The sequence below is a fragment of the Panthera onca genome, chromosome B2, assembly GCF_046562875.1.
Source record: "Panthera onca isolate mPanOnc1 chromosome B2, mPanOnc1 haplotype 2, whole genome shotgun sequence".
Taxonomy (NCBI): Eukaryota; Metazoa; Chordata; class Mammalia; order Carnivora; family Felidae; genus Panthera; species Panthera onca.
The window spans coordinates 80,225,665-80,253,136 of record NC_138343.1 but is presented as its reverse complement, the minus strand read 5'-3'; the positions used below and the strand labels follow the sequence as shown (position 1 = coordinate 80,253,136).

The following is a 27,472-nucleotide window of genomic DNA, read 5'->3' as shown; positions in this document are numbered from 1 at the left end:
CTGCTGAGATCTGAGCTTCAGGAAGTACATGGCCTTGCCCCATCCACCAGATGGGAAAACTGAAATTCAAGGTTACTGAATTCTGCTCCCTGGGCACCCTACTGAGTCAAGGAGGAAGGGATTCCAGGGAGCATATAATGGGGTTAGCAAATGTGTGCTGTTCTGAAAACAACACAGTTGTAACATTTTAGGTGTGAAAGGTAAAATATAGTTATTTGCATGAAGACATGAAGTTATTTAATCCATTCTAGAAAAAGCAGGCGAATCTTTGTCTCAAAATTTGGTTAAGAAAACCTGGTCATTAAGGGGCGCCTGGATGTCTCAGTCGGTTAAGCCTCCGACTCTTGATTTCAGCTTAGGTCATGATCTCATTGTTTTTGAGATCAAACCCCATGTCGGGATTCACTGTGACAGCATGGAGCCTGCTTGGGATTCTCTCTCCCTCTCTCTCTGCCTCTCCCCCACCTCTAAAAATAAATAAATAAATAAACTTAAAACATGGTCATTTAGAACTGATGGCCACTTGCACCTTCGACCCTGATGTTTGCACTTGTGGCAGGAATGACCATCATAGTTGGAAATAGAATTAAAAAGCTATTGTGTGTTGCAGAAGGGAAGCATTTAAACACCATCCTGCCCCAAGTGGGCAACAGCCATTATTTCCTTTCCTTTGTGCACCTTTGAAGGGATTCATATCTACTTCCAGGGTACAATGAGGATTCTCAGATTGGCTACCCCTATACCAGTCCCTGCCAACAGTTTTGTTGTATCTGTTTGTAAACAACTAGGCTCTTCTTTCAAACAGTTCTACTTCTCCAGACCGTCACCCCTACCCCCTCAATTAGGATGCATTAGCAAGACTGTACTTGATGTTTGACATCAGCTTGTGATAGTGCCCAGAGTGGGATGGGTTTCCAATTCTCCCCATTGAGCAGCTTTGCTTTCCTGGTATAAATGAATGTGATACTTCTTGGTGTCAAAGAATCAAGGCCCAGAGAGATGGAAAAAGCCACTCATCCCACATCCCATGATGCAAGTGTCTTTCCTTTCATTTGATTCAAGAACATGATACCTTCTGTTTTCACCACCTCTGACTCCTACAGATCCCAGCATATACCTGCCACTGGCCTGCTCAGTCAGCCAAAAAAAGCCATTGCTGGTTCTTCATGGCTAGATTTTATTCTTCCCCCTTGAAGACCAGTGCTTCCCTGAGGCAGTGATCCTCATCCTAAAGCAATAGATGGAAACCATCAGAGACACACCAGCATTTACTGGTAGCATTACATTTTACACTGGTCCTTTAACTTTTTTTTTTTTCTAAGTGGGCTTCATGCCCAGCGTGGAGCCCAACTTGGGGCTTGAACTCATGACCCTGAGATCAAGACCTGAGCTGAGATCAAGAGTCAGATGCTTAACCAACTGAGCCACCCAGGTAGGTGCCCCTTTTTTTAAACCTCTGTGCTGAACAGTTGATGACATTATAAAGGCTTCTGAGGGTAAAGGAAATTTAAATCAAAGAAAAAAAGTGCTGCCCTACAGACTCTTCTGAAAGAATCTCTCATAATAAACCTATTGACAGGACATGACAGAACACTAGTGAATAAGGAATAGACTGGAGAGTTTAAAGCGATGGGTACTATATTGTCTTTGGCATCTATACATAAACATACATTCATTCAACCAACACTACGCTGCATGCTGGGCATCCGAGACTTAAAATGCACAGGCCTTATCCTTGTAGCTTTCACAGGTTAGTTGGGCAGACGGATGTGCAAATAAATCATTGCCCGGGGACTGCTGATTGTTATGGACAAGAGAGAGAACACGACTTCACAGCTTCCTGGAAGGAGTCCAGGCCTTGGAACAGCCGGACCTGGATCTGGGTTTCAATTCAGCTGCACTGCATGCGCTTTAGCTGTGTGACCTTTAGCTGTGGGGCAAGTTACTTAGTCTCTTTGAGCCTTCTCTGGTTTATAAAATGGGGGCAAACAATAACTTTGCACAGTTGTAGATAAAACAGGTATAGATAATGTATCTTGAGCACCTGGAATATGGTATGCCCCTTAATGGCACCCACTTGGACTTGGCCCCAGCATCATTTTCATCCACCTGGTCTTCACTGGCTCTTCTACCAACTCACTGTGGAACAGATCATGCCTCTTCATATCTCCACGCCTCATTTCCACTTCTGCAAAGTATGGGGACAGAGAAGACTCAGAAGCCATTTGGGCTAGAAACACAGACCAGCCCCATCCAATGCTGGGCTCCCTTCTGCAATATCCCAGGTAGTTACCCAGTGTATTAGGGTTCTCCAGAGAGACAGAACCAATAGTCTAATCTGTCTATCTAGTCTGTCTGTCTATCTATCTATCTATCCATCCATCCAATGGTCCCAACTGCCACTGCTATGCCACTGCAGAGCTGGGGTGCTCTCTGCAGTGAGCAGGTCAACAAGCCCTATGAGGCTGCTGGATGGGGGAAGGATAGCCACTCCTCAATCCTTCTCCCCTCAGAGTGGCAGTAGCTTTTACCCCTGGATTTTCTCTCAGGGTACACACTTCCTCCCTGCCTAATCCTGCCAGAGATCAGACCTGCCTCACGTAGTGAGGCCAAGTGGGGCAGTAAGAGGTTGATCCCAGCCCCATCAGGGAAGGGAGGTCTCCTGTGGAGGTGGGCCCAGGTGGGAGCACCCTGTACACACCCATCGCCTGGCGGGTGTCTCTGTGGAGGGGATGGTTCCCACAATTCTTCTTGCAGTTTGAGCTAACAAAGGTGTAATTTTTCTCCTGCAGATGCTGGTTGGTCTTTGGTCCATTTTTCTGGCCCCAAGCATGAATTATTTTTTCATAATAGATGAAAGTTCTAGAAGCATGTTCTGAAAGAGACAGGAAACAAGACAAATAAAACTAAATAGACTCAAAGGGCTTGTAAAAGTCAGTCCTGACAACCCACCTGGGACCCTGTATATGTCACAGATACCAGGGATCCAATCAAAACCTGTTGCAGAAGACAATTCTAGGTTGACCCAGAGATGAATGCCCACGTAAGAGGTTCTATTCCCAGAAACCTCTGATCCCACCTGCCATCTTCTTATTCTTCTCCAGTTGTTGTTTTTATCCAAAATCCAGGTCTAAAACTATAAGCCAACCTTTTCCAAAGCTCCATCTTTGCCCCTTTTACAATTAGCCAGATTTTTTACTTTGTAAAATGTGGAAAGTGATCCATTGTGGCATATTCTATTTTGCAGTAATCTATCCTTGATCCTAAAAATATGCTACACTTAGGCTCCCTTGTGCAGAAAGAGCAAGAAGTAGCAACAAAGTATAGAAGAAGGAACTTGGGTTGAGTCAGACAGGCTTAGGATAAAATTCCAGGTCATTCACTCATCCAGTAAATATTAATTTATGTCCTTGCTATGTATGAAGGACTATGCTTCATCACATCCTTATTGTATGACTGGGCAAGTCATCTATTTCTTTATCCATAAAATGGAAATAATTACAGAAAGGAAGCCCACGGCAGTGTCTAGACCACCATCAGGCTCTTAATGAAGTGTGTATCTTTCCTCCTCTTCTTTAGATGCTTTGTTGATTGTTCTATAAAACTTCTCAGCCAGGGGCGCCTGGGTGGCTCAGTCGGTTAAGCTTCCGACTTTGGCTCAGGTCATGATCTCACGGTCCATGAGTTCGAGCCCTGTGTCAGGCTCTGCTGACAGCTCAGAGCCTGGAGCCTGCTTCAGATTCCGTGTCTTCCTCTCTCTCTGCCCCTCCCCTACTCATGCTCTGTCTCTCTCTGTATCTCAAAAATGAATAAATGTTTTTAAAAAATTTTTTTAAAACTTCTCAGCCAAAGGGCTCAATAAATTAGTACAGTTCATCCTCAAAACATCCATCCAATAATCCTTGTTAGTGCTGAGTCAAAAAAAAAAATACCTTCTCTCTCTTTTTTAATGTTTATTTATTTTGAGAGAGAGAGCATGAGCAGGGGAGGGGCAGAGAGAGGGAAAGAGAGAATCCCATGCAGGCTCCATGCTCAGTGTGGAGCCTGACTCAGGGCTTGAGTTCATAACCACAAGATCATGACCTGAGCCGAAATCAAGAGTCAGATGCTTAACTGACTGAGCCACCCTAGCACCCCAAGACCTTCTGAAATGACACAAAGAACCTAGAAGTAATAGAGATTTTAGATTTAATATAATATTAAAAATTCAAAGATGCTATAAACAGGGATAAGAGACCAGCAGACTGGGAGAAAATCTTTCTATATACATACAAAGAGTTAATATAATATCATATAAGAGCTCCTAAAAATCAGAAGAAAAACAAATATCCCAACAGAAAAGATCGGAAAGGATCATTCTTGGTAGAAATACAGATGACCAATAAACATGAACAACCTGACCGGTAATTACAGATGTAAATTAAAATGAAGGGGAACATGTCTAGTTCATCAGATTGCAGGGGTGGGGGGGAAGATAATGGCTGGTATGAACAAGAATGTGGGAAAAGAGGTACCAATGTACTGATAAGAAAATAAATTGGTGTGGTCCTTCCTAAGCAAAAATTTTCAGCATCTATCAAAATACAAAACATATATGCCCATTAAAACCAACAATTCCAGGGGCGCCTGGGTGGCTCAGTCGGTTAAGCGGCCGACTTCGGCTCAGGTCATGATCTCGCAGTCCGTGAGTTCAAGCCTCGCGTCGGGCTCTGTGCTGACAGCTCGGAGCCTGGAGCCTGTTTCAGATTCTGTGTCTCCCTCTCTCTGACCCTCCCCCGTTCATGCTCTGTCTCTCTCTGTCTCAAAAATAAATAAACGTTAAAAAAAAAAATTTAAAAAAAAAAAAAAAAAAAAAAAAAAAAAACCAACAATTCCACTTAAAGATATATGTATGAAACATTCACTGCAACATTGTGTGCAGGAGAAAAAATAGTTAGAATGGCTAACTGGCCATCAAGTGTCTTATGGCTCATTGATACCACACAAAAGCATGAAGTGATGTAAAACTGAGGTAGTTCTGGGACACCTGGGTGGCTCAGTCAGTTAAGAATCTGACTTTGGCTCAGGTCATGATCTCATGGTTCATGGGTTCGAGCCCCACATTGGGCCCTGCACTGATGGCTCAGAGCCTGCTTCAGATTCTCTGTCTCCCTCTCTCTCTGTCCCTCCCCTACTCATGCTGTCTCTCACACAAATAAATAAGCATTAAAAAAAAAAAAAAAACTGAGGCATTTCCACAAATCCTGACATGGGAAGATCCCTGTGATGTATCATGAACTGAGAAAAAGCAAATTGCAAAGACATCTCCACATCTCTACATGATCACATCTATATTTTAAAAATTAACATATATGTGTGGACATATATTTGCCCTCAAAGTTGGATTATGAATACCTTGAGAAAGGTAGGGGTGTGTTCCCAAGCTGTTCACAGCAGTTGCCTTTAGGGAGAAGTGAGAACTGAATCTAGATGAGACGAGATGAATCCTCACATGGTCAGGTTCCTACTTTATTCTCTATGTTCTTTTATATTGCTTTAATTTCTTTCAATGAGCATGTATTACTTTAATTTGAAATACAACAAGTAAGAAAAAAACTGTTCTTCCATGAAAACCATAAATGATGGTACCCCTGGTCTGAGCCACATGCCTCTTTCACCTGGGTCATTGTGTAAGCCTCTAGCTGGCCTCCCTGATTGTACTCTTACCCCTTGTCTTAGTCTATGCAGGCTTCTATAACAAAATACTGTAGACAGGGTGGATTATTTATTTCCCACAGCTTTGGAGGCTGGGAAGCCCAAGATAAAGGTACTGACAGATTCACTATCTCGTAAAAACCCATTTCCTGGTTCATAGATAGCAGTCTTTTTTCTGTGTCCTCACATAGCAGATAGGATAAGGAACTCTCTGTGGCCCTTTTATAAGGGCACTAATCCTAATCATGAGGGCTTTACCTTCATGACCTAATCACCTCCCAAAGACCCCACCTCCAAATACCATCATATTGGTGATTAAGTCTCAACATATGAATTGGGGGCGGGGGCACAAACATTCAGACCACAGCAGCCCTATAATAGACTCTCCAGAAAGTGTGTTTTTTAAAATGTGTCAAATCACCACCACCCCTCTGCCATCCAACCCAAATTCCTTTCTGTGGCCTATAAAGCCCCATATATCAGCTCCTGACTGTTTCAACCTCACCCTTATCTCTCCCCTCCTTGATAATGGCCCAAGAGAACTCTGCAGGGCCTTGGCACAGCTGGCTCCATCAGTCATGCCAAGTCTTGAGGTGGGTGATGCATCCCAGGCAGAAAGACCAAGAAGTGCAAGCATCCTCAGCTTTTGAAGCTACAAAAGGAGAGCACTCTTTATCACTTAAATGCCCCAAAAATTGGAAAACTTCACAGAACAACCTTCTTCCTAATGCCAAAACCTCCCTCCTCTATAGCCATGGTTCTGAACTCTGGCTGCACACTGGAATCATCTGGGAGCTTAAAAAAAATACTGGTGTCCAGGCTCCATCAGCAGAGATTCTTATGGGGGAAAATTTCAAAGCTTCCCTAGTGATTTTATGTGGAACTCAGCAAGAGAATTACTGCTCCATTGCATCTCTGCATTCAACAATGAGGAAACATCTCCTTTTCAGAGGGTAGCATGAGTTCCTAAAACTCAGCCAGCCCTCCTCCCCAGGATCACTTGGCCAGACCGGAAGTCTGCTTTCCATGCCCAGCTAAATCTATCCTCCAAAAACCAACCTTGACCAAAATTATTTAGCAATCAATGAGCTTGGACTTGAAGAAACTGTGGGATTGGGTGAAAGCAAGGGAAATGTCAGAGCATAAAATCATGGCTCCTCCAAGTGACTTTTGTAACCTTCTAAAATGGAATGCATTTCTATTGCAGGACAATTCCCTCTATGGGACACATCATAAGTGACAAAGCAACTGTGGTCCTACCAGAAGTCATTTCGCTCTGAAATGTCAAAATGCATCTGACTGAGCCCTAAAAATTCTGCCACGTAGGACCTAAGACAGTGTAGAAAGCAGTTTACAGTCCATGTTTTGACCCTAGATGATTATAATCCTGTTTGCTGCACTAATTTCTAATTAAAGATCTCTCTGTTGGCAAGAAGCATGATGTGTCAGCCACAGTGCTCTGGAGTTGACAGCTGTGGCCTCAATCCCCAAGTCTTCCTGCCATTTGGGAAGTGAAGTCTCCTGTCAACCCTGTAAGAGGTCTGGGGGAAAGTTACCATAAGTAGTAAAGCTCTGTGTCCAAAGACATTATTTGTAATTCCCAGAAACATTAAAACAAAAAAAAAAAAAAAAACAAAAACAAAAAAACAGGGAAGAAAGTGGAAGACAAAAAAAGAAAGGGGCCTATCATCTTCATCATCTTTTCTCCAAACTCACAAAAATGGCTGGCCTCTTCCAAAAGATAATCTGAGAGATTAAGAAAATCTGTCTCTACTAAACACTACCATCTCTCCCTCAATTCTCTGACAAAACAAATGCTCCTTTTACATGGAAGCAGGTACAAGAGAGGGAAAATGATTAAAACTGTCTTGCTGACTTCACAAATGTAGGTAAGAAGCACAAGTCACTGGCAAGGTTACTCTAAAATAGTGGTTTTCAACACTGGCTGCACATTGCAATCACCATGACAGTTTAAAAAATACTAATCCTAGGGGCACCTGGCTGGCTCAGTCAGTAGAGCATGTGACTCTTGATCTTGGAATCAGTGTATGTGTGTATATATATACATATATATATATATATATATATATATATATATATATATACACATACATACATATATATACACACACACACATACATACACACACATGTATATGCGTATACAGTACAACCTTGGTTTGCAAGCATAATTCATTCCAGAAACAAGCTTGTACTCCACTTGTATATCAAAGTGAATTTCAAGAACCATTGGTTCAGTTGTGATCATGTGACATTCAGCATCACACACTACTCATATTGCAAGACATCACTTGTTTATCAAGTTAAAATTTATTGGAAATGTTTGCTCATCTTGTGGAACACTCACAGAACAAGTTACTCGCAATCCAAGGTCTTACTGTATACAGTTTACATATGTATACACACATATATACGTATATAGTTTACATATATATACATACATACATAAATACTGATCCTGCATCCCCCCACCCCAGAGATTTTGGGTTAAATGGAATTGGATGGGTCCTGGGCATGACAATTTTTTAAAGCTCCCAGATGACTGTAACTCATGGCCAGGGCTGAGAACCCTGCTGTAGTTTGTTATGGGGTTCCAAGTAGCCACACTCTGATCTTAAACATAGTCTCCTGGGGGCGCCTGGGTGGCTCAGTCGGTTAAGCATCTGACTTCAGCTCAGGTCATGATCTCACAGTCCATGAGTTTGGTTAAGTGTCTGACTTCAGCTCAGGTCATGATCTCACGGTCCATGAGTTGGAGCCCCGCGTCGGGCTCTGTGCTGACAGCTCAGAGCCTGGAGCCCGTTTCAGATTCTGTGTCTCCCTCTCTCTCTCTGTCCCTCCCCTGTTCATGCTCTGTCTCTCTCTGTCTCAAAAATAAATAAACGTTAAAAAAAATTTTTTTTTAAACATAGTCTCCTGAATAGATGGCTGGTCACTGCCAAGAAATGAATATCAGTTTGAAAGAAGTATTATAGGAAAACTCTGAGTAGGATGATGCCTCCTCAAGATATGGCTTTAGTGTGGTAAAAATATCTCTAAACTCACAGGATATATGAAATTGGGATAGAGATTCAATCATCATAGATTTAATCATTATCATTAACAGGAAAAAGCAAGTGTATAAGTTCAACCAAGTGAGCTCAACTAGGGGGATTTCTTTCTAATGGAAAAAAGCTATTATGGGGTGCTTGGGTGGCTGAGTCAGTTAAGTGCCTGACTTCGTCTCAGGTCATGATCTCAGTCCGTGAGTTCAGGCCCCACATCGGGCTCTGTGCTGACAGCTCAGAGCCTGGAGCCCGCTTTGGATTCTGTCTTCCTCTCTCTTTGCCCCTCCCCTGCTCACTCGCTCACTTGCTCTTGCTCTTGCTCTCACTCTCTCTCTCAAAAATAAACATTAAAAAAAAAAAAAAAAACTTTTAAAGCTATTAGGAGCAGTGGATAAAGCAAATGTCATTTTTTCTTTTTCCAGAACTGAGAAGAGTCCACAGTAAATATCCATTATGTCTTAACAATGGCCAGGAAATGCTTATTCCACACTGGCTTTTCAGAGAACAGAATTAAAATCAATACTATATTGATTTTAGTCTTTGTGAAATATATCACCAAATATTCATATATGACCTTTAAATGCCAGAGCTATTAAAACAATGGAGCACACCCTCCTTCTTTAGCGAGACAAGGGCTGCTGAAGGTTACAAATGCTCTCTTTTGATCCATTTTCCACACTGTGATAGAAAGAGCTTTCTAAAATGTAATGCTGATCCCTTAACTCCTCTGCTGCACACCCTCTATGGGTTCTCCATTGCCTTCCCACAAGGCCTCCATGACCCTTCTCCACCCTTCCCTCTCCATAGCCTTCCTCGCACTCAGTGCTCCAGCCACATGTAGCTCCCCAGACATCCTTGCTGTGTCACACCTCTCAGCCTTTGTCTATGCTGCTCCCTGTACTGGGATGTCCTTCTTTCATGCACCCCAGTCCTCCTAGGTCTGGAGAAATTCACTACATCTTTCAAGACTCAATTCAAAAAAAAAAAAAAAAAAGACTCAATTCAAAAGTAACTTCAACAATGAAGCTTTTCCTGACCCATTCATAAAGAATTGTCCACTCCCTCCTTTGCCTGCGCACTCCTTCTAACATGGCACCTTACACTTGATCACATTTATGTTTACCTGTATAACTTCCCCATCTAGACTCTGAGCCCTTTGATGGGAGAGACAGTATTTTATCCATTTATAAACCCAGCTCTTGCAAGACTGAATGATATAAAGTTCAGTAAGTTTATTTCATGAACTGAATTTAACTGAATGTACTGAATGACTGGATTCAACTCTCTATAAATTAACCTCCCTCACCTCCTCTCCCTCTCTCTCAACACACACGTATACACGCCAGGAAATTGGAAAGGGAAGACTAAGAAGCAGCCAGAGTGGAACATCTCTTGTAATAGTTCTATGATCAGTCCTTACTTACCATTGATGTTCTATACCCAGTGGCAGAAGGCAGAAGCGAGGGACTATTTTCCCGGTGCAGAAGATCCAAGCAAGAGCTGTTCTGAGAACTGAAGCTTCTTGAGTCACTGTGCAACTGTCCCTTTTCAGACAGCAATCTGGACAGAAAGCTGGCCTTGCGACTATCCAGGTGAGATCTGTCTGTCCAGACCCCACTCTCTCTCATGCTGCCATCGCTGTCTCTACAGTGACTGTGCAACTCTGTAAGAGGCTCTCCTGAGGGTCGTAGATCCTGGGACTGCTCCCAGGTTCCTATTGCATGGGATGGGCAATGTCTAGGAGCCATCTCTGTACATAGCCAGGACTGGGACTTTACATTTTCTAGGCCAAATGAATGGTCTGGTTGCTGTCCCTGGTGCTGAATTCGAGTACTATCATCCCAGGGACATGGACTGTGGACATGGAGCTGTCCGCTGTGCTGATCCTTCTCAGTCCACTCTTTTTTAATACAGCAAGGGTCTACTTCAAGTTGCCTGGGCTGTAGGCTTTGACATGTGGTTTTAGACTTCAGCACATTGACTTGAAAGACTTGCTGTTGATTGTTGGCTTGAAGTAAAGAGATTCTTTTAGGCAAGGGAGAGCAAATCATACAAGGCTGGGCCACCGAATATTTTTTCAAATGGAATGGAGTGCCACTTTCATCCTCAATGTCCTCATTGCTGGATTTCTCATAAAGTGCCCTCATGATTTTCCTGATTCCCAGATGAGATATTTCCAGTACATTAAGGAACAAAGAGATGGCTGCAATGCTGTGCATAAAGAGCATGAAAATTGTCTTCTCTGTGGGCCTGGATACAAAGCAATCCACTGCATTAGGGCAAGGAGGTTGAGTGCATTTGTAAAGGGGGTGCATTTGAAACCCATAGAGAACATACTGGCCTATCATGAACCCTACTTCCAGCACAGATCTCGTCAAGATGTGTAAGACATAAGTACGCAGAAGACACCCTTTCAGAGGGACTTTATGGATTCTCTTCTGCTCCTCCAATCTCTTCAGCTCTCTATCTATCCTTTGTTGCTCCTCCAACTCAAGCTCTGGATTCTCCATCCGGACTCTAAGGTGTGACTTTTTCCTCTGCCTCTCCTTTTCAAAGGCCCTGAGTCTATAAAGTGCATGGCCCATATACACCAGAGAAGGAGAAGACACAAAGATTATCTGTAAAACCCAGAACCTGATCAAAGAGATAGGGAAAGCATCATCATAACAGATATTGTTGCAACCTGGCTGCTGGGTGTTGCAGGCAAATGCTGACTGTTCATCATCCCAGACATCTTCAGCAGCCACACCGAGTACCAGCATTCGGAAAATGAAGAGAATGGTCAGCCAGATTTTCCCCACTATAGTTGAGTGGGAGTGAACTTCCTCTAGGATGTCACCCAGTAAATTCCAATCCCCCATGGTAAGAGATTAATGTCTGAAACATACAGAAAGTACTGAAGTTAATAGCACCCATGGATATAATGTATAAAGACACAGGCTCATTAATAAAGCAGTTTCTTTTTTCATGTCAGAAAAGCTATGAAGCATTTTCCAGCCCTAATTATTTATGGCCCATGCTTGATGAAATAGAATACTTCCAAGGAATATGATTTTGGAAGAAAAAAAAAAACTCAAGACGCTGCACAATCTGATCCAATTTCCTGCCTATCCTTTCCTTCTCTCTGACACAAAGTGGACTCATTCCATATATGCAATGGCCCTCATATTTGTACAATGCATTCCATCTCAAGTTTTGTTCATTTCTCTGCCCAGATGAGAGGCCCCATTAACCAGACATCCTACATGATCTTACATGAGTCTCAACTTTTCCAAGAAGTTTTTCCTTGCCATCCCATGTCAGAGTGGTTTTTCCCATTCCTAAATGCCCACACTATTTTTTATACCACTCATTTGGCACTGTGCCTAAAATGAGTTTTGTGAAGGCTGTGTCTTACATCCCTCATCTTGTACACTCTTTGCAGATAGGGACACATTCTATAGCATTTTGTTCTTTGCACACAGAAGGTATCAATAAATAATAGTGGGATGAATCATCTTTCCATTTTAAAACTCGGTTCCTTGACCTTATCACTGGAATAATCATCACATATACAACAAAAAAAAGTAAATCCTCATTATATATTATCCATGCTCCCACTGCAAGAAAACAAATCAGCCAAATATACCCTCTGGAACTGGCACAGGATAGCAGTAAAGATTAAGCAGACACAGAAACAGTACCAGACATGTGATTACATCCACAACGCCACATCTGGAACAGCATGTTTTCATGAAAGCTTTGCTAACTTAGAAGAAAAGTGAATATAAACCGCTTTTCTAGCAAGCTTGGATCCAGGAAATAATTAAGGCAGAGCTGACATGAATAGGTTATTTGGTTTACCCTAAAAAAAAAATGTTTTTCAAAGTTCAATGAGATTAAAAAGTTAGTAGATTAAAGGCTTCTAAGATGTAGAAGACTTCCCAATATGAAAGATATGAAGAAAAAAACAGGAAAAGTGTTATTAAGTTAAAAACCAATAATGAAAGAATTTTCTCTTCCATAATTCACCCATTCAATAATATTTACTAAATCTTACTATCATCTAGGCATTGTCCTAGATGCCAGGGAATTCAACAGTGAACAAGATATACCTGGTCCAGCCCTCACAGTAGTTAGTCAGTAAGGAATCTCACTAACATAAAATGAACAAATCGTGAAAAGAATGGATGAATATCAACTCAAAAATACAAGAGATGGGGCGCCTGGGTGGCTCAGTCAGCTAAGGATCCACCTCTGATTTCAACCCAGGTCATAATATCACAGTTATGAGATCAAGCCCCACACCATTGGGCTCTGAGCTGGGTGTGGAGCCTGCTTGAGATTCTCTCTCTCCTTCTCCCTTTGCCCCTCCCCTACTTGTGCTGTCTCTCTCTTTAAACACACACACACACAACATGGAATCATTACATTTTCCCAATGTATCTCCAAAAAAAATAAATTCCAAGTGGAATAAAGTATTAAATGTAAAAATGTCAACCATAGGGGTGCCTGTGTGTCTGGTTCAGTTGGTTAAGCACCCAACTCTTGGTTTAGGTTCAGGTCATGATCTCACAGTTCACGGGATCGAGCCCTGCATCGGGTACAGACAGCACAGAGCTGGCTTGGGATACTCTCTCCCTCTCTCTGCCCCTACCCAACTCTCTCATCTCTCTGTCTCTCTCAAAATAAACATTAAAAATTTTTTTTAAGTTAACCATATAAGTATTATAATAAAATATGAAAGAATATTTTAGAATCTTGAAATAGAGGAAGTCTTTTTTTAAGCACATCAATGCCAGAAATTATCATTGGAAAAAATTTTTAGATTTTACTCAGCAAAACTGAATGGCAAAACTGGAGCTGTCCCAGAAGGCATTTGGGTCTAGAAGACAATAAAAACAACAACAAAAAATACAAACTAAATATAAATATTTGTGAATAATCACTGAATAGGTAGAGAGGAGATCACTCAGGGACAAGAAAAAGTGAGCCAATGACAAAACCCTGAAAAATAACATAGGAGAATACGTCTACAAATAAAATACAAATAAAATGAATACAAATAAAGTAAAAGTGAGAAATGGCCAAAGAAAGTCGGGGGGCAGGGGGAGACTATGAAAACAGAGAACCATTACTGAAACCAAAGGATAGAGTTTCAAGGATAGACACAATGCCAAATACACATACACATACTCCTATTTATATGAATTAAATGTGGGATATACCATGCTCAGGGATTGGAAAGCTCAGTATTTGTAAAGATGTCAGTTCTCCCCAAATGAATTGATTGATAGATTCAATGTGAGATTTTATATCAGAATAAAATAAAATCCTATAAATGTACATATATATGTATGTACATGTATATGGTGTGTGTGTATGTGTGTGTATATGTATATACACATGTGTGTGTATATATATGTATATATATGTGTGTATATATAGTAGATATATGTAGATATATACACATATATATATATGACTTTGGACTATATGACTACGGAGACTTTATGACTTTGAAAAAAATACAGGGCACACACCAGGAAGTTAATACAGGTTACTGGAGGTCTGTAGGAAGTGATGACAGTGGAGAGGGGTAGGGGGAAAAAAAAGGAAAAAGAATAAAGACTCTTCTTCTAAGCAAGTATGACTAATTTTTTATCCAAAGTAAACATTTATATAAATTTACCGGTATATGCATGCATATATATAAATTTTTTTAAATAAAATATAAATAGTAGATACCTCTCTGAATTTGGGAGGGGTATTAATGAGACTTTTATTTTACTCTATATGCTTGCGAATTGCTTGAAATTCAAAAATTAAGAAGGTAGTTACATATACTACTTGTAAATAAAATATTAGATTTAAAAATCTTGGACTTATGCCTTATTAGCTGAAGCAACAATTTATTAAGTTCTATCCTCTCTTAAAGAGTTCAGGTGCTTTCTCATTATTCCTTTAAAAATCTACGGACATTATTCTTTGTTTCAAAAATTTTTAAATGTTTATTTTTGAGACAGAGCAGGAGTGGGGGAAGGGCAGAGAGAGAGACAGAATCCGAAGCAGGCTCCAGGCTCCAAGCTGTCAGCACAGAGCCCAACACGGGGCTTGAACCCACAACTGCAAGATCACGACCCGAGCTGAAGTCGGACACTCAACTGACTGAACCACCCAGGCGCCACTAGACATTATTCTTTATTAAAAATTAATTCCTGAGGAGCCTGGGTGACTCAGTCAGTTGAACATCCGACTCTTGATTTCAGCTCAGGTCATAATCCCAGGGTCAGGGGATTGAGCTCCATGTCAGGCTCTGCACTGAGCATGGAACCTGCTTAAGATTCTCTTTCCCTCTGCCCCTCTACCCCACTCGTGCACTCTCTCTTTCTCTCTCTAAAATAAAAAATAAAGATAAAAAATAATAATTCCTTTAGCACTTAAAAAAATATCTAGAGCTTCTATTTTATATAAAAACACTGAAATGGGAAAGTTAACTCAATTTGTTAAATTATCCTCTACTTGGCAGTCCTAACCTATTTAATGTTTCTATTGCCAGTATCCCTTTAAAACTTGGGAATTATTATCTTTAAATAACAAGTAAAGGAAAACTGGTCCAACATGGAAAACAGGAATACAATCATGCATATTGACATGCAGGAGCAAAATCCTTTAGACAAATATTCCTGTTTCCCAAAAGTAACTACTTTTTATCAATAATGAAAACAGGTCCTAGAAATATTCTTGAATTTTATTATCAAATACTAATTTAGCATCTCCCATGTAAAAACTGGTGCTCCTTTCCTGAATTTTATTTCAGATCTTATCTTTCTATCCCCACGGGGATTTCCTATATTTCTCATAAACAAGGAAGTCCACATATTTACCACTTACCTTATAGGTGGTCAAAAATAATAGTAACTGCTCACAGAACCTTAAAGTTGGACCGTGAGTGGCTAATTAGTGAAAAACTGCTGCTGGTTGCAGATATAAAGCGTCTAATCAGCTGGGTGTGGGGCAGTATCCAGAATGAGCACAGTAGTTTTGATCAATGGAGTCTAACCTAGTTCTCTCTAGAGGTCAAAATGTCCTCTGGGGCTTTGCAATTCTCTTGTGATATTTTCCTCTAATTGACGCCATGCCTGAGCCCCTCCTGGTATATCATATTTACAAATGAAAAGTGAAACAAATGAGAATTTTCCTATCTTTTTTGTGGATGATCACAGTGATTTGAGTTTTGGGTGCATTTCTTCCAACCGATTGGGAATCCATGTCATAGATCAATGGGTCACGTCCAATTTCATTCAACAGCTGCCTGGGATGAGTCTTGCCTCATGAAATGTGAACAAGTAAAAATGGAGTGACAATCAAGCCCAAAGTGTTCTTGCAAATCATGCTAGGCTGCAAGTAGTAACATCTCAAAAAGAGATCAATAAAACAGAGAGGGGGCTGTACATGTCTGTAGATTATGCGTGCTACCAATACTCTATTAGGCTGAAACAGGCAGCTCAGGATATCCCCACCGCCCCCCCAACCAACTCCAAGTGGATAATCTGAAAGCCTTAGAAAGCTCTGTCAGATTTTTTGGAGAAAGTATTTGAATTCCAGAGAGGTCAAATAACTTGCCCAATGTGGACAGAGACTAGGTCTCCTAACTCCCAGTCTTACATAGCATCTACATTAGTCACATCTCAAGTACACTCTTACTGCCATCTTAGAAGGGGTGACAGCAAGGGTGTTACTAGAACCCAATGGTGACTTCAAATCACAGCTCCTATGCACATTTCTGAGCCTGCTCTTTTCTGCTTAAATTTTGAAAGTATATAAAACTATTTAGGGCAGCCGGGTGGCTCAGTTGGTTAAGCGTCCAACTTCAGCTCAGGTCATGATCTCACAGTTCGTAAGTTCGAGACCGACATCGGGCTGTCTGCTGCCAGCACACAGCCCACTTTGGATATACTGTCCTTCCCTCTCTCTGCCCCTCCCCCACTTGTGTGCTTGCTCTCTCAAAAAATAAACATTTTTTTAAAAACTATTAATAGTTCCTATCATCCGCCTATTCTATTTTCACACATTTAGTTTTTAAAAAAGGATAATAAAGGCTAAACAGGTGAGGAGCTCAAATTTCCACTATATCACACACTAGCCTCAAGTACAAATTGCCAGAATTAACTAGAGGCAAAAACACATGATGTATTAATATGTGTATTTGTATAGTACTGGGCACACTGTCCCAAAAAGCCCTTGACATTTAATTCTAAAATTCACCTGAAGACTAATGAATGTAATACCTTTAATGCATTTTGTCAGAGTCAAACATTAAAATCATATATTATGCATTGAGTAATTCAGAATGGTACGCAAGAAACTCCTATTAGTTGCCTCAAGGGAGGTAACCGAGTGACTGGGGAAGAGGTGGGATGAATACTTTTACATTGAATCATCTGAACAGCAAATGCATTACCTAACTCAAGATAATAATGTTTAAACCAGAAAGTGAGGTTTAAAAAAAAAAAAAAAAGCCCACAACCCTATGTTGATGTATTTAAAAATCTCCTGCAGGGGCACTTGGGTGGCTCAGTCAGTTAAGTGTCTGACCTTTGCTTTCGACTCAGGTCATGATCTCACATTTGGTGAGTTGGAAGCCCACATGGGGCTCTGTGCTGATAGCGCAAAGCATGCTTGGGATTCTTTCTCTTCCTCTCTCTCTGCCCCTCCTCCACTCACTCTCTCAAAAATAAATCTTAAAATAAACTTTAAAAAAATAAAAATAAAAAACTTTTCCCTGATAAAACAATCTGATCATTCTTGAAGAGTTTTAGCAAGCAGAGGATTGGCACAAAGTCGGCGACTCTCCCATATCCTCACAGTAATAATGTGAAATGTCCCCATGAGGTAATACTGCCCTGCACTGCTGCTGGGGGGGGAGGAGCTCTACGCACTGCCTCATCCCCACCAGCCCAACGGCTCAGCAGGAATTAGCACACTAAAGGATGAGAATCAGTGCCATAGAGAACAAGTTTTGTTTTGTTTTTTCAAGTTCCAACTTTCTGTCTCACCAAAAGAGATGTTGAATCTATGAAGTCACTGGCAGGCCCAAGACACACTCAGAGAAACAGAAGGGAAAAGGAAGTTTAGAAAGAACAAACGTAACAGGATGGAGGAAGGCGCACCTGGAATGAGAGCTCCACTAGCTACCGCCTCCGTGCTAGTCAATGGTATCAATACTTTCCATGTCACTGCACTCACAGCTGGTGATATACACTCCCTAGGGCCACGAGGGGTTGTTGGTTTTCTGCAAGCAGCTGTAAAACATTAGAACTGGGAAGGCTGACATAATATCAGTGAACAGAAATTCCGACTCATAGAGGGTAGCAGCAGCAGAAGACGAAAGCTCATTTGTGTCAAGTCCTCATCTGCTGAGATTCAGAGGAACTTACAATAAGAAAATAAGAGGTTCCCAGAAGAAAGTGTGAGAAATTATAGGAACTGGGTTAACCTATCAGGTTCCTAGCAGAGAATTTGGTGTTCCTCAGATAAAAGGTATTACCATGCCAAAAGATAACCACACCAATTACAGAAAAACAGAACTACAAAATAAAAGGTCGAGGTGAGTGATTTTCAAAACACCGTAGGGGTGCCTGGCTGGCTCAGTCGGCAGAGCATGCAACTCTCAGTCTCAGGCCTATGGGTTCAAGTCCCGCATTGGGTGTGGAGATTACTTAAAAAAATAAAATCTTTTTTAAAAAGTAAAATAAAGGTAGTTCTACGAAGCATGAAATTAAATCCCACCTTCCACTTGGAAAAACATTCTATGACAGTGTCAACCTCACATTAATGAGTATATGAAATCCATAGCTGACTCATATTTAGGAGACACCACAGCTTAATAAACATAGTAGTTCACTCTCACCACTTTCAGCAAGTCCTCTCCCAATCCCAGGATATGTGCTCGTGAACATAATTTAACCTAATACCCTGGCCTTCAATTATATATCCTTATAGGAATTTGTTCTACAGATTTACCTGCACATGTATAAAATGATGTGTACAAAGTGATTCATTACAGTACTGCTGCATTTGCAGAAGATAGGAAATGCCAGAATGTCCATCAATAGGGAAATGGTTAAACACAATAAATTCTCATTTATTATTATTCTCCCACCCCCACCGCCCACAAGGGGTAATCCTTCCAGCAACCCTTTGTTCTCTATATTTAAGAGTCTCTTATGTTTTGTCCCCCTCCCTGTTTTTATATTATTTTTGCTTCCCTTCCCTTAAATTCATCTGTTTTGTATCTTAAAGTCCTCATATAATATTTGTCTTTCTCTAATTTCACTTAGCATAATACCTTCTAGTTCCATGCATGTAGTTGCAAATGGCAAGATTTCATTCTTTTTGATTACTGAGTAATACTGAAGTGTGTGTGTGTGTGTGTGTGTGTGTGTGTGTGTGTATATATATATATATATATATATATATATATATATATATATGTCACATCTTCTTTATCCATTCATCCATCGACGAACATTTGGGCTCTTTCCATACTGTGGCTATTGTAGATAGTGCCGCTAAACATTGGGGTGAATGTGCCCCTTCGAAACAGCCTATCTGTATCCCTTGGATAAATACCTAGTGGTGCAATTGCTGGGTCATATGGTAGTTCTATTTTTAATTTTTTGAGGAACTACTATACTGTTTTCCAAGGTGGCTGCACCAGTTTGCAGTGCAAAAGAGATCCTCTTTCTCCGCATCCTTGCCAACATCTGTTGCCTGAGTTGTTAAATGTTAGCCATTCTGACAGGTGTGAGGTGGTATCTCATTGTGGTTTGGGTTTGTATTTCTCTGATGATGAGTGATGTTGAGCATTTTTTCATGTGTTGGTTGGCCATCTGGATGTCTTCTTTGGAGAAGTATCTGTTCATTTCTTTTGCCCATTTCTTCACTGGATTATTTGTGTTTTGGGTGTTGAGTTTGGTAAGTTCTTTATAGATTTCGGATACTAACCCTTTATCTGACATGTCATTTGCAAATATTTTCTCCCATTCCATTGGTTGCCTTTTAGTTTTGCTAATTGTTTCCTTTGCTGTGCAAAAGCTTTCTATTTTGATGAGGTCCCAATTCTTATTTTTGCTTTTGTTTCCCTTGCCTCCAGAGACGTGTTAAGAAGTTGCTGTGGCCAAGGTCAAGGAGGTTTTTGTCTGCTTTCTCCTGGAGGATTTTGATGGCTTCCTGTCTTACATTTAGGCCTTTCATACATTTTGTGTTTATTTTTGTGTATTGTGTAAGAAAGTGGTCCAGGTTCATTTTTCTGCATATCGCTGTCCAGTTTTCCCAGCACCATTTGCTGAAGAGACTGTCTTTATTCCATTGGATATTCTTTCCTGCTTTGTCAAAGATTAGTTGGCCATATGTTTGTGTGTCCATTTCTGGGTTCTCTATTCTGTTCCATTGATCTGAGTGCCTGTTTTTGTGCCAAACCTTCTTGATTTTTAAACCACATAAATGTATTATCTAGACAAAAATTTTGATTAAATATATGTAATTTACCCACAAGAAGCTAAGTCTATGCCTTCCCCAACTCTTCTCTGCCTCGGTGTCCTTCAAGGATCAGATCACATAGCACTTCCTCTATGTTGCCCCAACTTGTTCCTTGTAACACTAGTATACCACTTCTCACAGTTAGTTGGGTGTTTGTCTTCCCGGGAAGCTGAACTCCTTCAGAGGAAGAATGATTCATCTTTTTATCACCAGCTCCTATCACAATGTCAGGACTTAGGCACATCAAGATACATTTAACTTTTAAAATATACCTCAAGTGCATTGAATCAAATCAGTCATAATCCTTGTATCAAGGCACACACACTGCCTTTATTCTTCCATGGAAGAAATCTTTTAAAGTTTTTATTTGTTTGTTTGTTTGTTTGAGAGTGAGAAAGAGAGAGAGAGAGAGAGAGAGAGAGAGAGCGCACGAGCACAAGCCAGGAAGAGAGGCAGAGGGAGAGAATCCCAAGCAGGCTCCATACTCAACAGAGCCCATGTGGGGCTTGATGCCATGACCTTGGGATCATGACCTAAGCCGAAATCACGAGTCAGATGCTCAACTGACTGAGCCACCTAGGCACCCCCAAAATTTATTTTCTAATAATAGAGTCAATATCCATGAACCCATACCAAACTGAGAACTAGAACACTGACACTAAATTATATTTCTCTAGATGCTATCCCTTCCCTTTGCCTCTTTGAATCTAGACATAGAGCTTACAGCCTTCACAAAAATTAACTCAAAATGGATCACAGACAATACACTTGTCACCATCTTATCTGAAGGCTACATTAATTTTCCTCCTCTGCCATAAACTAGGCCACAGAAGTCTAGTCTAGTCTTGACATCTCCCAGAACTTTAGACTGGGCCACAATATTAATCTGATTGGATCTGATGAGAGAGCGGTAGCAAATATGGTAGATGCTTTAAGACATGCAAGCCACAGGGCAGGATATAAACTACCCCCCCCCCCCCAAAATTAAGGCGCCTGCCACCTCAGTGGTTTCTGGAGGTCCAGCCTTTACAAAGTGAAAGATAAGTTGCTGTCCTTTGCACTAAAATAAGCACACACACGCACACACAAAACCCCACGATGCTTGATAAGCTTTTATGAATTCTAGAGGCCACTTGATGTGTTATTTGGCCCACTAAATGATCAACCTGTAAAGCTGTCAGCTTTCACTGGGGAACAAAGAAAAGGCTCTGCAACAAGTTCAGGTTGTAGTACAAAAGTCGTGCAAGATGCCAGCAAATCAGATGATACTCAAAGAGATGATAGCTAATATGTTGCATGAAGTCTCTGGTAAGCCTCAATGAAACAATCAGAGTGCATACCTCCAGGGTTTTATAGCAAAGCTATGCCTTGTGGGAGACTGAATGCCTGACCATGGGAAATCAAGTGACCAGGTGACCCAAGCTGCCCAGAATTAATTGGGTGTTATCTGAACCACCCAACCCAAAAGTACTAAATGCAGCATTCATCAATTAAGATGAAAAAAAGCAGGCTGAGGCAGGTCTGAAAGATACAAGTGACATAAGCAGGTAGCTCAGACTCTAGTATGTAATACTGTACCTGCTTTCTTTTCACTCAATCCAAACCTATAGCTTCATGTGCAGCTCCTTATAACCAGTTAGGTGAGGAGAAAGATTTGGGTCTGGTTTCCAGGTGTTTCTGCATTACATGCTAACACAAGCCAGAAGCAGACTGCTATAGTATTACAACCCAAATCAGGACAGAATGAAAAAGGGAAAAAAGGGAAATTCTCCCCCAAGGAGGGGGGATAGAAGAAGTATAGAACCTTTTTTTTTTTTTTTTAAGTTTGCTCATTTATGGGGCGCCTGGGTGGCTCAGTCGGTTAAGCGTCCGACTTCAGCTCAGGTCACGATCTCGCGGTCCGTGAGTTCGAGCCCCACGTCGGGCTCTGGGCTGATGGCTCAGAGCCTGGAGCTTGCTTCCGATTCTGTGTCTCCCTCTCTCTCTGCCCCTCCCCCGTTCATGCTGTGTCTCTCTCTGTCTCAAAAATAAACGTTAAAAAAAAAAATTTTAAGTTGCTCATTTATTTTGAGAGAGAGAGGAAGCACACATCGGGGAGGGACAGAGAAAGAGGGAGAGATTGAGAATCCCAAGCAGGCTGCACTGCCAGTGCAGAGCCAGATATGGGGCTCAAACTCACAAACTGTGAAATCAGGACCTGAGCCGAGGTTGGTCGCTCAACCAACTGGGCCACCCAGGCGCCCCAGGGTATAGGACTTATAACAATATATATAGTTGTCTCCTTCCTTCACTCTGAGAGCCAAAGCTAGAACCTATTCAAGGACAGTGGTTAAAGGCTTGACTGGATGGTTAAAGACTTAGAACATAATTGGATATATGACAAAGTCTTAGGGAAGCAGCAATGTGAATGGACTTCTAACATTGTAAACAAAGAATGAATATTGTGTCCCAGGTGAATGTTCACAAAAGGCACCTTGCAGAAGAGAATCTCCATGAGATGGACAAGATAATACATTCTGGAAATGAGTCTCTTCCCCGTGCAAACCCAGTGCTTACTTAATGGACCCATGTACAAAATGGCCATATGGCAAGAAAGCAAGCTTTGTATGGGCTCAACAACATGGACTTCCCCTCACCACAGCTGTTCTTGTTACCTCCATTGTGTAAGGCTTATCCTATCAACCACGAAGTCAAAGTTGAGTTCAAATACGGACTACCAACTACTAAGTAGCAGGTGTATTATAGCAGACTATCCATGGAGGGGAGGCAATTATATTATTGGAATGACACTATGGAATACCTGTTCACCATTATCACATTCCACACATTTTCTGTCCAAGAAACTCATTTCACAGCAAAATACATTCAGCAAATGGGTTTATGCTCATGTCTTTCACAATTTCATCATATACCTCTCACAGAAAACAGAAAAAAGAACACTTCCAATGCATTTTATGAAGCCAGCATAATAACCTGAATACCAAAACCTGAGAAGGCATTATTAAGAAAATATTTTAGATCTCACAAAAAAATTAAAAACCCACAGAATATCCTAAACAAAACATTAGCAAACCAAATCTAATATTATATAAAGAGGATCTACTACATCACATTAAAGTGAGGCTGATTTTTTTTTTTAAGTTTATTTATTTCGGGAGAGAGCATGAAAATATACATGCACGAGAGCAGGGCAGGGGCAGAGAGAGGGAGAGAGGACCCCAAACAGGCTCCAGGCTCGATCTCACAATTGTGAGATCATGACCTGAGCCAAAAGCAAGAGTCGAACACTTAACCCACTGAGCCACCCAGGTGTCCCAAACTTAGGCTTATTCTGAGACTACAAGGTTTGTTTAGTATTTAAAAATCAACATAATTCACATTTACAAAATAAAAGAAAATTTTAATAAAAGTAAACATCCATTCATGATTTTTTAAAAATTTATTTTAGAGAGAGAACGTGCAAGTGTGAGTGGGGGAGGGGCAGAGAGGCAGAGAGAGAGGGAGGAGAGAGAAACCCAAGCAGGTTCCATATGGAGCCCCGTGCAGGGCTTGAACTCAAGAACCATGAAATCATGACCTGGGCCCAAATCAAGAAATCCCACGCTTAACCAACCGAGCCACCTGGGAACCCCCATTCAGGATTAAAAAAAAAAAAAAATTCTGGGGCGCCTGGGTAGCTCAATTGGTAAAGCGTCCAACTTCGGCTCAGGTCATGGTCTCACAGTTTGTGAGTTCAAGCCCCGCATCAGGCTCTATGCTGATAGCTCAGAGCCTGAAGCCTGCTTCAGATTCTGTGTCTCCCTCTCTCTCTGCCCTTCCCCCGCTCACACTGTGTCTCTCTCCTTCTCAAAAATAAATACACATAAAAAAAAACTTTTTTTTAAATTCTTAGGAATAGAAAGAAGGAAACTTCCTTAAACTGTAGTGGTTTTTATTTTTGTTTTTAATTTACAAGAAACCTTATATTTATAAAATATTGAGTCTTCACTATGAGATCAGGAATAAGACTAGTTCACTACCTTAGTGTTCACTAGTATCAAATTCTAAACTTTATTGTATTAAAGGTCTTTGACAGTGCAAAAAAAAGTAGGAAAAAAAGCTTACAGATTATAAAGAAAGAATTAAAACCATGATTTTGTACAGAAGATTCAAAAGAATTTACAAATTTTTGACACATATATGATAGTTCAGCAAATTTCTAGGTATAAAGTCAACTGTATTTCTGTATCCCCAAAAGAAAACTAAATCATTTACTACAGGATCAGATACTATCAAACACTAAGAAAAATCTAATGAAAAATATGCAAGCCTTATACACACATACACACCATTATTTAAATAATTACAATAAATGGTGGAATATACCATGCTCAAGGACTGGAAAATTCAACACTGTAAACATGTCAGTTCTCCCCGAATTTATTCAGATTCTGTGGAACTTGATAAACTGATTCTAATATGTATGTGGAAATGTGAAGAACCAAATACATCCACTAGGAGAGTGAGGAAAGAAAACAAAGTGATGGAACTTGTCTACTGAATATCAAAACTTATTATAAAGCTACAATAATTAAGAGAGTGATAAGAAACTAAAAATAGAACTACCCTATGGTCCAGCAATTGCATTATTAGATATTCACTCAAAGGATACAAAAATACACTCAAAGGGCACATGCACCCCAGTGTTTATAGCATTATCAATAATAGCCAAACTATGGAAAGAGCACAAATCTCCACTGATGAATGGATAAAGGGGTGGTAACGAAGGGGTAATGTGTGTGTATGTGTATATATATACATATACATATATACATACACATACACACACATATACACAATACCAGTATTACTCCGCCACCAAAAAGAATGAGCTCTTGCCATTTGCAGTGGTGTGGATAGAGCTAGAATGTATTATGCTAAGTGAAATGAGTCAATCAGTGAAAGACTAATACCATTATGATTTCAACTCATGTGGAATTTAAGAAACAAAACAGATGAACATATGGGAAGGTGGAGGAAGAGAAGTGAGGGAAACCACAAGAGACTCTTAATGATAGAGAACAAAGTAAGGGTTGATGGAAGGAGATGGGTGGGAGATTAAAGATTAAAATTAAGAATGTATATTCATCAAAAAATATGTGATCCAAGGAAAGGCAAACGACAAAGTGGGAAAAGGGATTTCCACATACAGAATAAAGAACTCATATCCAGAATATATAAATTATTCCTACAAATTAATAAAAGAGATCAGAGACTTGAACAGGGACTTTACCAAAAAAGGAAATTCAAATAGCCAACAAACATTCAGGAGGTATCATTCCACCAGAATGGCTAAGATTAAAGACTTATCATACTGAGTGGTAGAGAGCATGTGCAGAAATTGGAGCTCACACTACTGAAGAAGTATAAATGGATAAACACACTTTAGAAAACTGTTTGGCAGAGTTTATTAAAACTTCACACCTTTATTCTCATTCTTGACCTGGATGAGTGTTATACAAGTATCCACTTTGTGAAAATTTACAGAGCTACTTTTCCTCAATGCCACACTTTAATTTTTTTTAAGCTTAGTCTTTTTTAATGTTTATTTTTATTTTTGAGAGTGCATGCATGAACGAGCGGGGAGGGGCAGAGAGAGAGGGAGACAGAGGATCCAAAGCAGGCTCCATGCTGACAGAGTCAGTCAGATGCAGGACTTGAATACACAAACCATGAGATCATGACCTGAGCCACCCAGGTGCCCCACCAGACTTTAATTTTTAAAGTTCAGCGTTTTTATATTTGTACCTTCATCCTAACAAGGCAAGGACTCTAACATTTTCTTGGTCCCTTGACCTCCATCATGTTGATACTGTCTAAAATTAATTATGGATATTTCCTCTTTTCTCTTTCTCGTCCTAGTCACACTTTACCCAGGTATCTAACCACTCCTTCTGCCTAGCTCTGATAATAGCTCTTGGACTTATTGTTGCTGAGCATTTTCTCAAAAAATGTTTATGATGTGGATTTTTGATTGGTAAATCTTAATGATTGTATTAAGCCCTCACATTTGAATAACAATTTAAATGGATGTAAAACTTTAGGTCCAATACTTTAAAAGGTTTTCTTACATCAGTTTTGCTCTTGAAAAGACAGATCTGATTCTTATTCCTTTATACAAGAAAAATTTTTAATTTTTACAAGAGTAACTTTTAGATTTTTCTCATTATCAGTATGTCTCTAGATGTGGGTACTTTCTTCTTGTTTGGCACTTCATGGCCCTTTCAATCTTTAATTTTTTCTTATCCTGGACCTCTTTTGTTACTTGAATGGTGGCACACCTACTTTGTCCTTCATCTCACTTAAATCTGCATTCATGTCTTCTTTTTTCTCTTTTGCTTCTTTCTGGGAGAATTTCTCAATTTGACTTTCCAACTCACTAACTCATTTAATCAGCCGTACTCATTCAATTTTTATTCCACTTAATTATGTTATTTTAAATATGTTTTTTATATTTCAACTTGGCTCATTATTTCTTATTCTTATACCACATTGCTAAACTCTTCCCTTTTTTTTCTGTTTACAGGCTTAATTTTAGAGTCTGATGATCTTATGTAATTGAGTTTTCTTTTGAACCAGTGGCATTTCTTGGTAATCACTTTACTTTGGCTTGTGAACTCACTTACCTGATGGTATGGGCTCTTCTGAGTGATAGAATGCCCTGGGGAAAGGCTGAGGGCAGCAATCTGGGCTATGTTGGGGGTTCAAAGAGAGGGAAGAAGATAAAGCCCTATGGTGCACAGCCCCAACACTACAAAAACCACAGTAAATTATTTGTTTGTTATCTACGAAGTAACCCTTCAACCATAGCTCCCTCTTTAGACACCGTGGGAGAAATAGCAATTTCCTAAGGCATTTCCTAAAGTCTAGGGCCTACGTTGTAACCCATTAGTCCTTTAAGTCTGGAGGGGGAAGAGTGAACAAATAATGCACAAGCTAGTCAGTCCTTACCTGTTTTCCCCAAATCTTCACCCAAAAGGGTTTTGTGCTGCCCAGATTTTATCTGTGAGGACACCTGCAGCAGAGGTCTGGTTCACTGTACTAGTACCTGCTGTGAGAAAGCAGGCAAAGGCAACTGGTTTTCTCTAATGAATCTAGTCACATTCAGCCAGCCATACCCCCACCAAGAACCACTTCAAAACAGCTCC

General features: G+C 40.4%; 1 protein-coding gene across 1 annotated transcript; it reads right to left on the bottom strand.

Annotated features, from left to right (window-relative positions):
• Positions 1-1,620: 1,620 nt before the first annotated feature.
• Positions 1,621-27,369, bottom strand: GJA10 (gap junction protein alpha 10). Its single transcript, XM_060616194.3, has 4 exons — positions 27,276-27,369; positions 10,187-11,639; positions 2,702-2,875; positions 1,621-2,188 (listed from the first exon to the last, which is right to left on the bottom strand). Exons 2-3 carry the CDS (start codon positions 11,621-11,623, stop codon positions 2,837-2,839), a joined length of 1,476 nt encoding a protein of 491 aa, XP_060472177.1. The 5' UTR covers positions 11,624-11,639; positions 27,276-27,369; the 3' UTR covers positions 1,621-2,188; positions 2,702-2,836.
• Between the last annotated feature and the right edge of the window lie 103 nt (positions 27,370-27,472).

Bases quoted from the DNA above. Each gene is read 5' to 3' on its own strand.
- GJA10 (XM_060616194.3), bottom strand. From the start codon at position 11,623: ATGGGGGATTGGAATTTACTGGGTGACATCCTAGAGGAAGTTCACTCC. The intron at 2,876-10,186 runs GTAAGTAAGGAC...TGTCTCTTTCAG, and splicing joins CTGGGTATAGAACATCAATG to AACATGCTTCTAGAACTTTC.